The sequence below is a fragment of the Sinocyclocheilus grahami genome, unplaced genomic scaffold (genome assembly GCF_001515645.1).
Source record: "Sinocyclocheilus grahami isolate Dianchi unplaced genomic scaffold, SAMN03320097.WGS_v1.1 scaffold2672.1, whole genome shotgun sequence".
NCBI classification, from domain to species: domain Eukaryota; kingdom Metazoa; phylum Chordata; class Actinopteri; order Cypriniformes; family Cyprinidae; genus Sinocyclocheilus; species Sinocyclocheilus grahami.
This window is the reverse complement of record NW_015507850.1, coordinates 7,015-23,202: the sequence shown is the minus strand read 5'-3', so window position 1 is coordinate 23,202 and position 16,188 is coordinate 7,015. Positions and strand designations below refer to the sequence as shown.

General features: G+C 38.6%; 1 protein-coding gene across 1 annotated transcript; it reads left to right on the top strand.

Annotated features, from left to right (window-relative positions):
• Window positions 1-11,217: 11,217 nt before the first annotated feature.
• Window positions 11,218-13,959, top strand: LOC107575487 (uncharacterized). Its single transcript, XM_016261856.1, has 5 exons — window positions 11,218-11,240; window positions 11,570-12,839; window positions 12,906-13,218; window positions 13,767-13,830; window positions 13,920-13,959. The coding sequence occupies exons 1-5, from the start codon at window positions 11,218-11,220 to the stop codon at window positions 13,957-13,959; spliced, it is 1,710 nt and encodes a 569-aa protein (XP_016117342.1).
• The last annotated feature ends 2,229 nt before the right edge of the window (window positions 13,960-16,188 follow it).

Sequence of the window (16,188 nt, the reverse complement as noted above, 5' to 3'; positions counted from 1 at the left end):
AATTATAATCAGTATTGGTGAAAGAGGCAACAGCAAGGCAATGTGCTACGCTCACTTCAATCCCGTCTAATATGGAGAATGGCATTTAGCCATTGTTAATGTCTTCTAATTAGAGAGTTTTCTTGGCCTTTATTGACAGTGACAGTAAATAAAAAAAGGGAACTGTATTCATCTTGTTGTTCAAGCAGCTGTCATCAAAATATCACTGTGATGTGAAAAGCCACTGATGTTCCACTTGGATGGACCTGTGCTAAAACCCCAGAAAAGACTATTCTGAACCAAATTCAAGTTAAAATTCTACTGACGCTTTGGATGGATTCTGCCTACATATTTTTACTAAAATGTCTAAATAAAATATTCCCTGATAAGGAAACTGTGGTAAAGGTAAACTCAAAAAAAAAAAAAGTCAGTTATTATCTTTAAAAAACGCTTTTGAGTTATATTATTGAATTATATTATATTTCAAAGGACGGTATCAGGGCAGCATTGACACTGGTTACGTCCTCCCCTTTTGGTCTAGGGGTAAATGGGAACGAGGAACAGTAAATAGTGGAGAGACTTTGAGGATCTCCAGTTCTCCAGGCCCAGAAATCACAACCAACCACAGATTTGAGTTTGAAAACGGCTTGGGTGCCTTTTAATTTTAACTCAATCAAGGGATTCAAAAAGGATAACATTAATACAAAAATAAAAGTAAATACAAACAAAGAAACATTACCTTGGGAGGAGGGCCCGAACAAAAGAAAAGAAAAAAAAACAATACCTCTACCTAAAAGGAGAAAATATTAAATTACCTATACATTAAAGAAAATAAACAAAACAACATATAACTTCCCTCACTCTAACTAACCATTAAACAGGATAAAATTTATTGGTATCCTCCACCAGACCTTACCCACCAGCTTAACTGATTATTAAGCAAATCATCAACTCAGGAACCATTGTGACAACCCAACAAAGAACACAACAAGCGTGATAAGTGCTCATGGGCTTAGAGAGCGGAACAACCTCAGACGCCGCAATGTCTCTCTTCTTCCTGCACGCTCTCTCTGCTATTTAGTACTAGAAGCCAGCAAACACGCACCAATCAGGATCTGGACAGCGCATTCAGGTGGATGAGTGCATATGGGGGTAGAATTGTTGCTTAATTCCAAATAAATAGATTATGATCCACAAATAAATAGAATGAGATCCACAAATAAATCTTAAAGTTTCACAAACATGAATTAAATTCACAAATAAATAAAATGAGATTTGCAAATAAAAAACATATTCACAAATATATATTTATGTCACAACCACAACTTTGCCTGGCATTTATTTGTGAATCGCGTCCTGTGCATTTGTAGATAGCTGCACGCATTTGTGAATCGCGTCCTGTGCATTTGTAGATAGCTGCACGCATTTGTGAATCGCGTCCTGTGCATTTGTAGATAGCTGCACGCATTTGTGAATCGCGTCCTGTGCATTTGTAGATAGCTGCACGCATTTGTGAATCGCATTCTGTGCATTTGCGAATAGTGAAACATTTCTTGCGTCAAGACGTGCTGACAATCCACAAATACGTGGACTCCACCCACCGTCTACTCAAGCCAATCAGATAACAGCCACATTCGCTGACCAATCGTAGCACGATCTCGCTATAGCCAATCACGTTTTGCTTTACAATCAGGGCGGTCTCGTCCTGAGATAACTTCATTCATCTGCATTGGCTCAAATAGGTCATATAAGGGCCATACAATGGGTACAGTACAAATGCGTGCAGCTATCTACAAATGCACAGGACGCGATTCACAAATAAATGCCAGGCAAAGTTGTGGTTGTGACATAAATATATATTTGTGAATATGTTTTTTATTTGCAAATCTCATTTTATTTATTTGCGAATTTAATTCATGTTTGTGAAACTTTAAGATTTATTTGTGGATCTCATTCTATTTATTTGTGGATCATAATCTATTTATTTGGAATTAAGCAACAATTCTACCCCCATAAGCGCAGCTGATCATCATTAGCCTATTGAGCACAGACACACAGGTAGAGAGAGAAAGGGGGAGAAAGAGAGCAAAAATTACAAACACCAACAACACTCTTTGTATCAATAATAGAGACAAAAATGTATACGTCATTAGACGTAACACACTATTGTATGAGAACTGAACTGAGCTGGACGATGACATCACCATCTTCTCCAGAGTGGCTGTATAGATGAAATGAACTCAATTAATAACTGATCATTTTTACAGCTAAACTGCTGAACAATGACAAAATTCACTTAAACAATGCATATTTTCCTGTTACCACTGTAAAGCTGTATGGTAAAACGCATAGATAAAGGTGAACTGACTTGACTCAGGTCTTTAACCATGCTTTTGTAGCTTTTTCCAGCTTTGTGCATCTCTGTAATGTGTCTTTGGTTAGTGTGAATCATGCCTCTATCTCAGCAACATTCACAGGACCTAATCTATTTTGTTTTTTAGCTTTTAGAGAAGCTAATGATAGCTGAATATATTGCATAATAGGTTCCCATACTTTATGAACTACTACTACAAAATGAGTACTCTGTCGTCAATAAATGTAAAAGTACAATAGATTTGGTTGACAGAGACAGTCTGTAAAATGAATGGCATAAAGGTTCTGTGCAGAATTGATTGTACTTATTTATATCATATATATATATATATATATATATATATACAGTATATATATCAAATATTTGATTAAGAATTCAAGGACTTTCACTTTCTGCTTTGTCATGTGATTTCAGGGAACTACTGTGATGTGATTTCAGGGAACTGCATATCATGTGATTTCAGGGTAGCCTATATGTGTCTATATAAATACCAGCAGAGAGCTTTCATTTGCTATTTGGACCTCTGGAGGACAGAAGACGCTGAAAGAGAGAGACTTCAACACACAGGTTTGTCTTTATTTGCTTAATATCATCAATTATTATCACTTTGACTTAAACTATTTTGTGTTACAGTTTCAGTAATTGTACATTATTTTAATTTGTTTTAAAATTATTGGATTGATATTTTGTATTTTGTGTTTGAATATTGAGTTGAAGTCACAACTCACTTAATGCAGAACATACTGACAGGCTTTGTACAGATTTGACAGACAAATGGCAGCTTCCACACTAAAAATTAGCTTGTATATTGATCTCCACACAGCTGATGTACTAAAGCATACTGTTCTTTTGAGTTGCATATGGAAGGTGTAAAAAAATAAAATAAAATAAAAATAATGGTTATTTATTTATTTATTTGAATTTATTAGCTGAAAAACAGACTTGATCTTCAGAAACATTTCTAATGAAATAAAATGCAAAAATATTTAAGAAAATTGTAAGTTGGCATCTAAACAATGTTGACGGTGTTATATCGTATAGTGATGTTACTGTACACATATCTTCACCCCTCCCCCGCTCTAACACCATGTCTGCACTGTCTTGCCCCGCCTAGCAACAGTTACTAGAGGCTATCTATAGACCATTTCAACGGATATTTGGCGGGCCCCTTTGAAGATTACATGGACTGAGGTAGACTGGTTTGTGCTTGAGGAGAAAAGAAAAGCAAAGAAAGAAATTAATTTGTAAAACACATTTAACAACCAAGTAGGAGGAAACAAATTTATACAGACAATGCTAAAAAACCAGAGACAGAAGAAACAGGGTTTGGGGTGGCAAATCCAGGGAAAGAAATATAAATTAGTAAAAGAACATCTAATAAATTAGGGGTGTATGCAATAGAGATTATGACTATTTTAATTGCTTTGCAATGGGTGGAAAATGTAGGGCAGGAAAAGGTTTTGATATGTTCTGACTCTTTATCAGTCTTAGCAAGTTTAAGGTCATCTCATTCAAAAGCTCTGCAAGATATCCTGTATGAAGTGCTTCAGTTAAACACAAGAATAATTCATAAGGGATATCAGGTAAGATTTATATGGGTCCCATGCAGCACATGTTGGGATTACGGGTAATGAGTTGGCAACTGGGCTGGCTAAAAGGGCACTGACAAAAGAGAACGTGGAAATACAGGTTAATGTAAGAAAAGCAGAGGTTAAATGCATAATTTGTTTAATCCTGCTGTTTCAAATTTCAAAATTAAAACTAGATCCTTGTTGCTCGGTGGCTGGGGGCTCCCTCTGGCCTGGAACTAACATTAATTTATAAATAATCGGAAACTAAAGGGTTTCGATTTCCAAGAAACACACCTGGATTGCAGCAGTGAAGCAAGAAGCAGAATAGCAACTAGCAACTCTAGGATATACATTGCACATTTTGATTCAGGCAAGTAAATGTTGTTGTTTTTTCCATTTGATTATTTGTATTTATTTACGGTTACTCTTCAAGTGTAAATTGAAGCAACACAGCATTGTGTTTTCGTCATTGTTTACATGTGTGCCTTGCATTTTCATTCTTGTTTAGTGAAAAAGGCCAAGCTTTTATTTTCATTTTATTACCAAGCATTATGTGGCCTATAGTTAAATATGAGTTCACATTAGTTGTCTAACTATCTTGTCAGCAGATAAATACAGTAACATGTTATAGAAATGTATAAACTTGAATGGTGAAGAGTGAAACGGTTAACTGCAGTAGTTTACAAAAGCTAACGGTAAACATTTTTCATCACTTATTATGCTTGTATAATGTTAATTACAACATGTACTAATGTTAATAAATATTGTGCATTAAATTAAATTATTGTTTTTCTACTTTTGACTTTAGGAAAGCCATCATCTGTAATGTAAGACACTTAAGACAGTGAGTGCTACAGGGAGACAGGAAGGACAGCTGGTTGTCCTGCAGTGCCAAACCACATGTGACCCTATGAACACCCAGATGAGTTTGAGAACTTGAGAATGAAATGCAATGTAGTACTTAAAGCTGCTCATGGCCAGCCTGCTGCTTTTGATATTGATCACATATTAATAAATTAGCTGGAAACAGTTGAAAGCGAGAGGATGTCTTTTGTTTATATTGTTACAATCCCTGGCTCGAAGGGAAGCAACAACAGGAGGGACACACGCAAACATAAGGCTCAATAAGAAAAGGCTTTATTAAGCTCAAAAGTAAATCACTATAATGGAACAAAAACACAACAGAAAAGATGACAGTATTTCTGAAAAGGTCAGCATCACCAGTGTGTAAAGCGGGATGCCTGGCTGCTAGTGTAAAAGTGCTCAAATCAATACAAATGAAACCAAACACAAACCAAGGCCCCAAGTCCCCCCCCCCCCCAAGTTGTCTCTGCTGGTAATCTCCTTTAAAGAAGCATCTGAACCACAGTGGCAGGGGTACTCAATGGTCTGCAGATTGGGGTGAGTTGTAGGCGGAGCCGCCAATCATGAAGCGCCCAAATTCAAACAACGGGATCCATCACAATATTTGGCCTCCATTTATTTGATCAAAAATAAAGACAAAATCAGTAATAATGTGAAATATTATTACAATTTAAAACAGGGTTCCCACACCTTGGTTAACTTCAAATTCAAGGACTTTCCAGGTCCAAAACCCTCAAATTCAAGGACTTGATGTGGGGACACATTTCAAGTGAGAGCAAGGTTACATCGTGTCACCTTGTAAGATACATTGTTACAGTTTTCATGTGTCAAACACAACTATACAAAAAAAGCAAGTTTCAACAGTTTCAGCCTGTTCTTCAGTGTGTCTGTGAAACATTAAGGTACCATCGTAGTAATTTTGTGCGTGAGTGAACGTCATGGCAACATACAACACAAACTACCTCATGCAGGAAACACTTCATGTAATGCATAAATGCACGTAATTAACGTAAATCATGCAAGCTAGTATGCATAGGCCACAAAGTGTCGGCAAAATAACACATTAGCGGACCATATGGAATAATATGGATTTTTTTCCAGAAATCTTCTTGCGCAATATAAATTCAAACACTTTAAAGGACCTGTATCTATGTATATATATATATATTTTTTAACTTTCCAGAGCCTTGAATTTTTTTTTTTCAGATTCACAAACTTTCAAGTATTTCAAGGATCCATGGGAACCCTGTTAAAATAAAGGTTTTCTGTTTTATTATCCATTATATTTATTTTTGTGATGCAACGCAAAATTTTCATCAGCCTTTACTCCAGTCTTAAATATCACATGATGCTTCAGAGATCATGTTAATGTGCTGATTTGATGCTTGGTTATTGTCAGTGTTGGAAACAATTGTGCTGCTTAATATTTTTTTCTGGAACCTGTGATACTTTACACAGGATTGATTGCATTGGCAATCATTACATCCAGCTGCAGCTGATCACAGCGTGAGTATAAGGGGCAGCAGGTGCACCACATTCATTCATCTTTTCGCTTTGGAGCCCTACTGCTCTCCTCTTCGAGTGATTGCAAGAGCGAGTGCGGGTGTTGCAGCGGTGGTCGCTGTCTCATGGAGAAAAAAAAAAGATTCCATTACATCAAATGTGGCGGCGTCCCTCTGCAATACATCCAGTAGCTATTCGTCCCGGCAATCGGGGCAGCGCTGTGTCCGGAGGAGTCAGAGGGGATTTGAGGATCATGGTGACGGCTTCCCCAGAGGGAGTTTGTCACCCCTCAAGCACTCCGCAGCTGGTGGAGCGGCCGGAGGGGTGCGCTGGCCTCTCTACAGGATGGAGGGAGCCGGCCGTTTCATTCAGTTCGCCCCCTCGAGACCAGATATCGATCGCTGCATCGGAGGGCTCTCTCTCTCTCTCCGGAGATGATGACCTGGCTGCACTGCCCCTTTCAGGTGTGGCAGTGTTGTCCGAGCCAGACCCAGAGATGACGGCTATGCTTTCCGGGGCCGCCGAGAATGTCGGGCTTGTGTGGAATCCTCCACCGCGTCCCGATCCTTCGAGGCTGGATGAATGGTTTCTCGGTGGGGGTCGTGCTGGTTCTCTTGTCTCCCCTCTCTTGTCTCTCTGATGACCTGACGAAGGACCTCGCGCTTTAAGCACCGAAGGTGTCTCTAGGTCGTGCGATGTCCACGCTAGTGATCCAGGAGCGTCATCTCTGGCTGTCTGGCCGACATGAAGGAGCATGATAAGGTGCAGTTCCTGAATGCTCCCATGTCACAGACTGGCCTTTTCGACAACGCTGTCGAGAGCCTTGCCCAGCAGTTCTCGGCGGCACAGAAGCAGACTGAGGCGATCAAACACATCCTGCAGTGGAGGAAAACTGCTGCTTCCACCCCAGCTGCAGCCCCTCAGCCTGCTCATCGCCGTGGGCGCCCCCCTGCGGCTGCCCCCGCTCCCATGCATCAGCAGCAGCCTTCCACTAGTCAGCGTCGTGGAGATGGTCACAGCCAGGATGCCCTGCCCGTCCAGGCCCCCGCCAAGCCCGGCGGTAAACGCAAGTGGCCCTGAGACGGGCGACCTGGAGATGGAGGAGACCGCTCGTTGGGAGATGGTGACTGCACCACTCTCTCCCCCGGAGGAGGGCAGGGGGGATAATCTTTTGTTTCGTTTTGTTTTTGTTCGGTACTCAAAACTTCAATAAAAGAGTGGTTACCTCAGTCTCTGGGTCTCAAGAGGAGGAGAGTTGTGAACTGTGCATCACAGGGTCACTTTCCCCCTCCTCTCTCGCCAGCGGGCAGCAGTGGGTTGTCCAAGAGCCCCCCTTCTGCCCATTCGTGGAACCAGGTAAGGGCTGTAGCATTCGAGTCCTGGCTTCATGTCTTCACACACCGGGTTGTCACAAGCCTCAAGCCGGTACCCTGTGTTTTCTCCCACACATGGAGGAATCAGGTGAGTGTTACACTTACGTCTAAAATCAGGGCTTAAAAATGTATTGGTTTTAAGTAAAAACCATAGGCTTTTTTCCATTACATTTCCCGAATTACAGGTTAGAACGAAATAAAACATTACTTAATGAATTCAATGCACTGTAATTCCTTATCCATTTGAGTAAAACTATTATATATAATTAATGTGTATATATATATATATATATATATATATATTATTTTTTTTTTTTCATCATATTCGTGATTTATGAATTTTTTTAATGAAAATTTTGTTTTATAGAATAGCTAGGGTATTCGTTATGTTCGTTTATAAAACGGTTAGTTCTATTCCTCGATTCTGATTGGTCAGCAGCTGTGTTTTATTCAGGATACAGCACAGCTATGACCGCTTCACCCAACTTCTGTGTTTCACTGAGCAACCTTAGCAACCAACCTTAGCAATATAAACAATCAACAATATAACATTAAAACTGTTCCGTGTATTATCTATGTCTGCAGAATTAACTGTTTATTATTTATTTAATGAAGTATGAGTGACAGTGGCGTAACTTAGTAATGACGGGCCCCCTGGGGTGCACGGTTATGAAGCACATACAAACACACGGTGCTCGTGTCTAGAAGGGAACCCTTATAAGCAAATTTGCGCCTAACCTACTTAATTTAGACCAACTAAAATCAGTATCTTATCAGTTTCTTATAATAAACTGAACATAAAAACTCAAATTGAAACTCTTTGCGTGCGTCTCTCTCTAACACACACGGCTGTGCGTGCGTCTGGCCCTGCCCACATTGCAAGCGACTATATTAATATAAATTAATAATAAACGTATTAATAATAAAATACAATTAGTAGAGGGACCCCTGCTGGCGTATGTTGCATCTTTCATCTTTAACTTTGAGACCCCTCCCTTGGCCTTCCCCAGCCTAATAAACGCCTCTCATGCGGACATGTGTTGATGTGTGTGCGTGTCTGTGTGGAAGCCTACAGTTTCTGAAGTGAGGAGGGAATATTACTGAATTGATTAGATGTGATTCTGTATGTCCATCAGTTTACACTGTAATGACGCTTGCAAACTCGCGCTGTGACGCGAATCCATCTGATTTATAACTAAAAGACGAAAAACAGATGTTTTCTCATGCTGAGAGATAAGCAGATGTATGTGTGTGAGAAAATATCATATATGGTGTTAAAAAAAATTACACAGCAGATAAGGGCTCCTATTCTCTGTTTTTATTTAGGCAGAGGCTATTTGCACTAAGTGTAAATAGCAATAGAGGTTATTTACACTAAGTGCAAATAGCAGCATTTTTTTGTGATATGCTATTTCAGAATCAGAATGAGCTTTATTGCCAGGTATGTTTACACATACCAGGAATTTGTTTTCGTGACAGAAGCTCCACAGTGTAACAGAATGACAGTGACAGAACAAAAAACACAGATAATAAAAAATAAAAAAATTAAAAAAATTAAAAAAATAGAACAAGTAAATAAGGCATAAAAATATGCAACTCGACAATTGTATGTACAGGTATATAACAATAGACAGTTGTATGTACAGGTATATTATGTGCAAATTGAAATGCAGACTGAGTATGAGTGTTAGATAAATAAGTGTATGAGTGAATAAATAGTGTGTGTTCCACAGTTATTGTCAGGAACCTGAATGACTCCACTGCAGTCAGTGCTGTCCACGATGGTGAGTGGGGGGAGTGCAGGGGGGTTTCTCCTGAAGTCCACTATCATCTCCACAGTTTTGAGTGTGTTGAGCTCCAGGTTGTTGAGACTGCACCAGACAGCCAGCTCTTTAACCTCCTGTCTGTAAGCAGACTCGTCACCGTCCTGAATGAGGCTGATGAGTGTGGTGTCGTCTGCAAACTTCAGGAGCTTGACAGAGGGGTCTTTAGACGTGCAGTCGTTGGTGTAGAGGGAGAAGAGCAGTGGGGAGAGGACGCAGCCCTGAGGAGCACCAGTGCTGATCGTACGGGTGCTGGATGTGTATTTTCCCAGCCTCACTAGCTGCTGCCTGTCTGTCAGGAAGCTGTTGATCCACTGACAGACGGTGGTGGGCACGGAGAGCTGAGTTAGTTTGGGCAGGAGGAGGTTTGGGATGTTCATTAATTATTAATTTATAGCATTAACAAGATGACCCGTTGAATTCATTTTGGGAGCGATGACTGATTGAATGTATTTTTAGTCCAGTGCCTGTATATAAGATTAGTATTGACCAAGTTCAGAGGCTGTCTTTTTTATTTATTGCATTTTGGAAAAAAAAGTCATGCATTTATTGCATTTTTGGGAAAAAAAATAATATAATTTTATAATAAATCTTGGAAAATCAAAATCTGTATTAGAATTTTTAATGTTATTATAACCTAAAGATGTTATGTGAAAGTTTGAAACAGAAAATAATGGTTTTCATCTTGGCACTTCCTTGGTAAAGAAAACACATTTTTACTCAAATTAATCTAAATGGATTTATAGCGTTTTGGAACCAAGCTCTTTATCTACTCCATGAACATGGAAAACAGCAATTTTGCAGCTTTTACCTGTTGTCTGCAGTGTTGTGTTTTTTCTCAGCCTCGATGATATGTAACACTGCAAATTGTCAGAAGATTTAGTTTTTTTGCTCTTTCAGTTGCATAAATTGTGTTTACATTCCATCTCTGTTATGACGAAACAAACAACAAAAACAGCTCAGATCACGATGTCCTACATTCACTGGTTGTTGATGTATGTAAATGCAGCGAAAAAAGATGTTGCTGTTGGACGCTTCAGAGTTCCTGCTGCTGGTGTGAATGCAACCAGGAAAACAGCCCGAGGGAGAAATTGGTTCCCTGCTAAGTTCCTAGAACTACGCAGTGCGAAAGCTTCTGCTTAAAGTAACTGTTAGGCATATTGTTTTTATGAATTTTGTGTGATCATCCCCTTACCGCTGTAACTCAGGATTTGCTGTGTGAACAGCATAGTTGTGTATTTACTGCTTATATTAAGTAATTCTGGTAATTTTTACAGAAATGTTGCCAGGATTACTATGGGAAAGTTGCTAGTGTCAGTGATTGATATGGGTACTTTATGCTTTTGCCGTAACGCTCGCAAGTGTCAGTAAAGCGAAAGAGCACAAGTAAGCAGGGCCTATAATGATTGGTCGATGTCTAGAGGCAGGCACAAACTAATTTGTTTTCTGTGTGACGTCACAGATCCCACTATATCCAAGCCAACCTCTTACATGTCATTAGATCAAGGAAATGCCCTGACCCCTATTAATAAGGAAATAAAAACATTTCATCAAGAACCTCTGGATTCTAAGTTTTGTTAAAGGGATAGTTCACCTAAAAATGAAAATTCTTGCTGTATTATATAACAATCTTATATGCAAATGAAACATGCATGCACTTATTCACTCTGTTTTTTTTTAAATCACAGCAAAAAAAGGCAAAATTTATTAACCCCCACTGGTGCAGAGGCATGGACAAACCTCTTAGAAGAATGTAAGTAAATGTTCACTCAGAATAATTTTGTGTATAAACAAACATGTAATTGTTTACTATATTGTCCATTACTCATTGGTCAATGACAGAAGGAAAAAGCCATCAGACAAGTCTCAAGCTTTTCAAAGGAGGAAAAAAATGGAAATGAACAAGAATTATATGTTTAAATAAATAAAAAAAATCATTACAAAAATGATTTATTAACTGAAACTACTTCTAGCGGCCATAAACAATCATGATTTTGTCACCACAAACTGTTCGTCCTCCTCATAGGCAGGTTAAGAAATAGCTGTTTGAATTCAAAACTTGTTGATGCAAATTTTTTGCAGGTCACGTCATGATGCCATACTATTGAATAAAGGTCCTCCAGTGCTTTACCGTCTGAACACAGAAAGAAAATATATTGATGGGACTGATAAAAAGGTCAGACAGTGGATATATGGAAGAAGAGACAGAAACAAACAGAACAAAGTCATACTGATGGTAGGAGAAACCGGCACTGGAAAAACAACCATGATCAACACCTTGGTCAACTACTTACTGGGAGTGAAGTTTGAGGATCAAGAGTTTTATCAAATCACAGAAGAAGCTGATGATAAAGATCAATCACAATCCCAGACACGTGATATCACTGTTTATGAGGTGTTTGTTGAAGAAAACCCAACATCTCTGACCATCATTGACACTCCAGGATATGCAGACACTGAAGGATACGAGAAAGACAGAGAGATTTCTGAGTATCTGCTCAGATTATTTTCAGATGAGGATGGGATTCATTATGTTGATGCAGTGTGTTTTGTGATGAAGGCAACTCAGAATCGACTCTCTGAAAAAGAGTTTTACATAGTTCACTCAGTTCTGTCTCTGTTTGGTAGAAATATAGAGAACAACATAGTGTTCCTACTCACACAGTCAGGTGGATTACCTCCAGCAGATGCTCTTAATGCCATTAAAACAGCAGAAATACCCTGCAGAAGAGATGAAGACAATGAACCCGTTTACTTCTTATTCAACAACCAGCAGAAAGAGAAAAGAAATAAAAAGTATATGCAAGCTTTGAAATCAGCCTGGGAAATGGGAGAAGAAAGCGTAAATCAGTTCTTCACACTCCTGGATGAAAAGAACAGAAAAAGTGTTCAGATGACATTAGATGTTCTAAAAGAGCATAGACGACTTGAAGCCTGTGTCTCTAATCTGGTGGATAAAATCTCTGAGAAGGAGCTAAAAACTGATGAACTGAATGGGATTCAGGATGCCCTCATACAAAACAGAGACAAGATTGGGAATTGTGAAAACTTTCAGTTTACAGTCAAAAGAGCTGTGAGAGAAAAAGTGACCATTGAAAATCAAATGTGGTGGAACAGTAAGGCAACTTGCTGCTCCATCTGTAAGGAAAACTGTCATGAATGGCACTGCAGCTGGGCAAGAGATCCCTCAGCATGTTGGGTCATGAAAAACAACCACTGCACTGTGTGTACAAAGAAGTGTCATTACAAAGAACATAAGAAAGAGAACAAAAAATATGTGACAAATATAACGGACGTCACTATGACATTTGATGAGCTCAAAAAGGAGTATGAAGACACTGATGAAACAACTGTAAAATGCTTTGACAATACAATATTTGAAAACACAAAAAAGCAATATGAAAGTAATGTGAAAGAGGCTGAGAATAAAACAGAAATAGAAAAAAAAGTTATCAATGATCTGGAGAAGATTAAAATGGAAAAGTCCAAACTGCTGGATGAAGCTTACATGACCATCATGAGCCTGTCTAAGATCGCATTAAAAACAGACAGCGCTTTCACTCTTCAACATCTGGATTTCTTGATTCCCAGACTGAAGGAGGAGGGCAGAGATGAATGGATGAAGTATTTGGAGGATATGAAAAAAGCTGGAGAAGAGAAGAAGAACAAGGGGGCTGTAAATTATCTGATGGCTTATGGCAGACAAAAATGGAACCAACTTTTAAATTGTGGTAAAAATCAATAAAAATCTGAAAATTCAAGATGGAAAAAGCAAAACAGATACTGCTCCATCAGTGAGAATGATTCACTTAAAAAGGGTTTTACGCAAACAGCATTCATAAGACTGAACACAAGAGCTTTCACACGAAAGAAAGAAAGAAAGAAAGAAAGAAAGAAAAACTCACTAAGAGCATAACCAAACTTATCTTCTCACCCATCAGTTATCCTCCTCCCCTCCCTAGTCCCATCCCTTAACTCTGGCTAAAGACCTAAAGCTCATCAAGAATGATTATATACCATGCATGATGTATCTTCTCAATCTATTTTTCCCCTTTCATATTTGGTACCGTTTTAAACATGTCACTGTGATCAGTATAATGGTGATCACAGTCATGTATATAATGTGATAGACTGCAAATGTAGGAGAATTCGAGTGTCGCGTTGCGTCAAAAACAAAGAAATTACAATTACTGCTGCAATCTTGTCTACACTGGATACAGTATACAGATGCGCATTCACTTTCTGACACAGTCCACATGCTCAAGTCTGTTGTCAACAGGACAAATGGAGAGGAAGAATGTTCGCTTTGACGTGTTTGGTTTAAACAGCTTGTTCGCGTCTTTGTACAGATATCAGAAGGATCCCAGCATCAGGAAGAAGTGGATAGTTTATTTTTAATGGCACACCGGATCTTGTTTTGTTTTGTAAACAGGGCTCAGTGTCATGGAGAGTTCACAAAGAGTTCAAGTTGAGAGATGAAACGGTACTAGACTTTTTTTTTGTGCAAAAAAACTTCATTAATATTATAAGTAAATCTCAAGGAACTTAAAACATAACTAAAAAAATCCATGTCATGACCCCTTTAATGTTGCATAATAATGTTAATATCTACATGCTATTCTCATAACGTAACTGTTGTTTTGCAATGTTCAGAGTTAGAATGTGTATAATGTTATAAGCCATGTGGATAAATAATTATAGTGAATGCAACTTTATATAAAGTGTTTAATACATCAGTATGCTACTGTAAGCGGGGAGCAGCCTATAGTTGTATATGAATAATAATACTTGTAATGTTGCATTAGAGCATTGCTCTTTGTGTGTTGTAGATAAACCACGCCCTCCACCACAATCATACAGTTCATTCTTACTTCAACTGATATGCACCTAGCCCACTTACGAAGACAAGATTCTTCATCTGAAAGACTGTGCTTAAGTTTTTCCCTTTAACTTGCTCATGCATCCCATCATTCTCATCAACCCGTGCCTGCTCATTTGCAGTGGTCCCAGAGCTCATACTGATCGAAGGATATCCATTCCTCTGGATGCTCCAAAGGAGGCCATATTGTCTCTAAACCACTTCGAGTCCACTGCAGTCCTCAAGCTATTTGTCCACATCCTGTTAGTAGACACAGACTGAAGTGCATGTAAAGGCTGACTCCCCCTTCTGATATTGATTATAGCGCATCTGTGAAAATAAACTAGTTGAAACTGATACTTCGCTCTGCTGTGTTCTGACCGACACACCTCGCTCACTATTATCCGAGCTAGCCCTAACAGTATCAGGTAGCCCTTCGCTAAAAAAAAGGTCATTTCAAGACATTTCCAGGCAATTATTAATTAAAGTATATGAATATTGCAATGCTAATTGACATAACATTTATTACAGTATAGAAACTATTCTGCCTTATTATGTGTTTGTATAAACCACACCGTATAAAAAAAAAAACGATAATGTACTGGCAGAAAATTACCAGGACTTTGTTTTGTTATATTTACGGACATTTCCTTCAACTTTACAGTCCCCCTGTAGTCAAAAATGTTATTCTTTGAAACTAATCTTAATCATCAAAATCACATATTTAAATGTTTATTTTTTCTTGTGAAAATAACTTTCTCATGCCTTAAAATAGCTGGAATGTAACTCTACACCGTTGCCTCATTTTCTATAGGCAGATATATAAATATGCCTAGCTTCCACTCAGTCACACCAGCCAGGGCTTCCTGATCCACGGATAATGACTGATAAAACTGTTTTTACTAGTGGACAACTACAGTCGATATTGAAAATGCATTGAAGACTCGAATGCAGCCAAATTTGTGATTCTTAATTTGCACCCGCGAGCCATGCATGTGAAGAGCGGACGCCGATGCCGGAGAGGTGGGTCTGACTCCGGGCTACCTTTCCACTGTTGCCGCAGGTTATTATTCAAGTTAGAGGTTCTAAATTCACGTTAAACCACGGCTTCATGGCTTTTTTGCTCTATTTTATTTTTGGTTTTGTGCTGGTAATCCTATTGGTATATTTTGCATGCGATCTCTATGCTATGATCTCTGTGCAAGCCGCGTTATAAAAGGAGAGAGGGATATGCTAATTATAGGAATCTATCCCTTGATGTGATTAGTTATTGAATTTTGTGACCTAGCAAACCGAGGGCTGTTACAAACTGCATTACTGGGACTGCCATTGGGGAATGACAGTTTTAAGGAGAAAATACTCAGCAATGGTGTTGATTAATGGATTGGCACATGGTTTGTCTAAAAGCACATTAAAAACACCACATAGACAACTAAACAACATTTAAAAAAACTTGATTTCACTACAGGGGAACTTTAAAACAGAACATTCTGTAGATTTACATTATCTTCTGTACCATAAACGGACAATCCGTTATGCAGACATTTCTACAAAATTATAGCATAGGCCTATCTTTAGTAGCAAATAAATCCAGCACAATATATACAAATTGAACATGGTTCAACATGTAAACATTCCTAAATGTGCATTCAGTGGCTTTGTTTGCCTTAAACATGAGAAGACAAAAATATTATGACTTCAATTAATTTAATGTGTAAAGCACCATTAAAATGCTTGTATTTTGGAACACTTTTTAGTTTTAAAATGCAACAGACAGAAAAAAAGAAAACATGAGCAGGTACTTGTACAATACTGGTGTTGCACCAAATAGTGGTCACAAAGA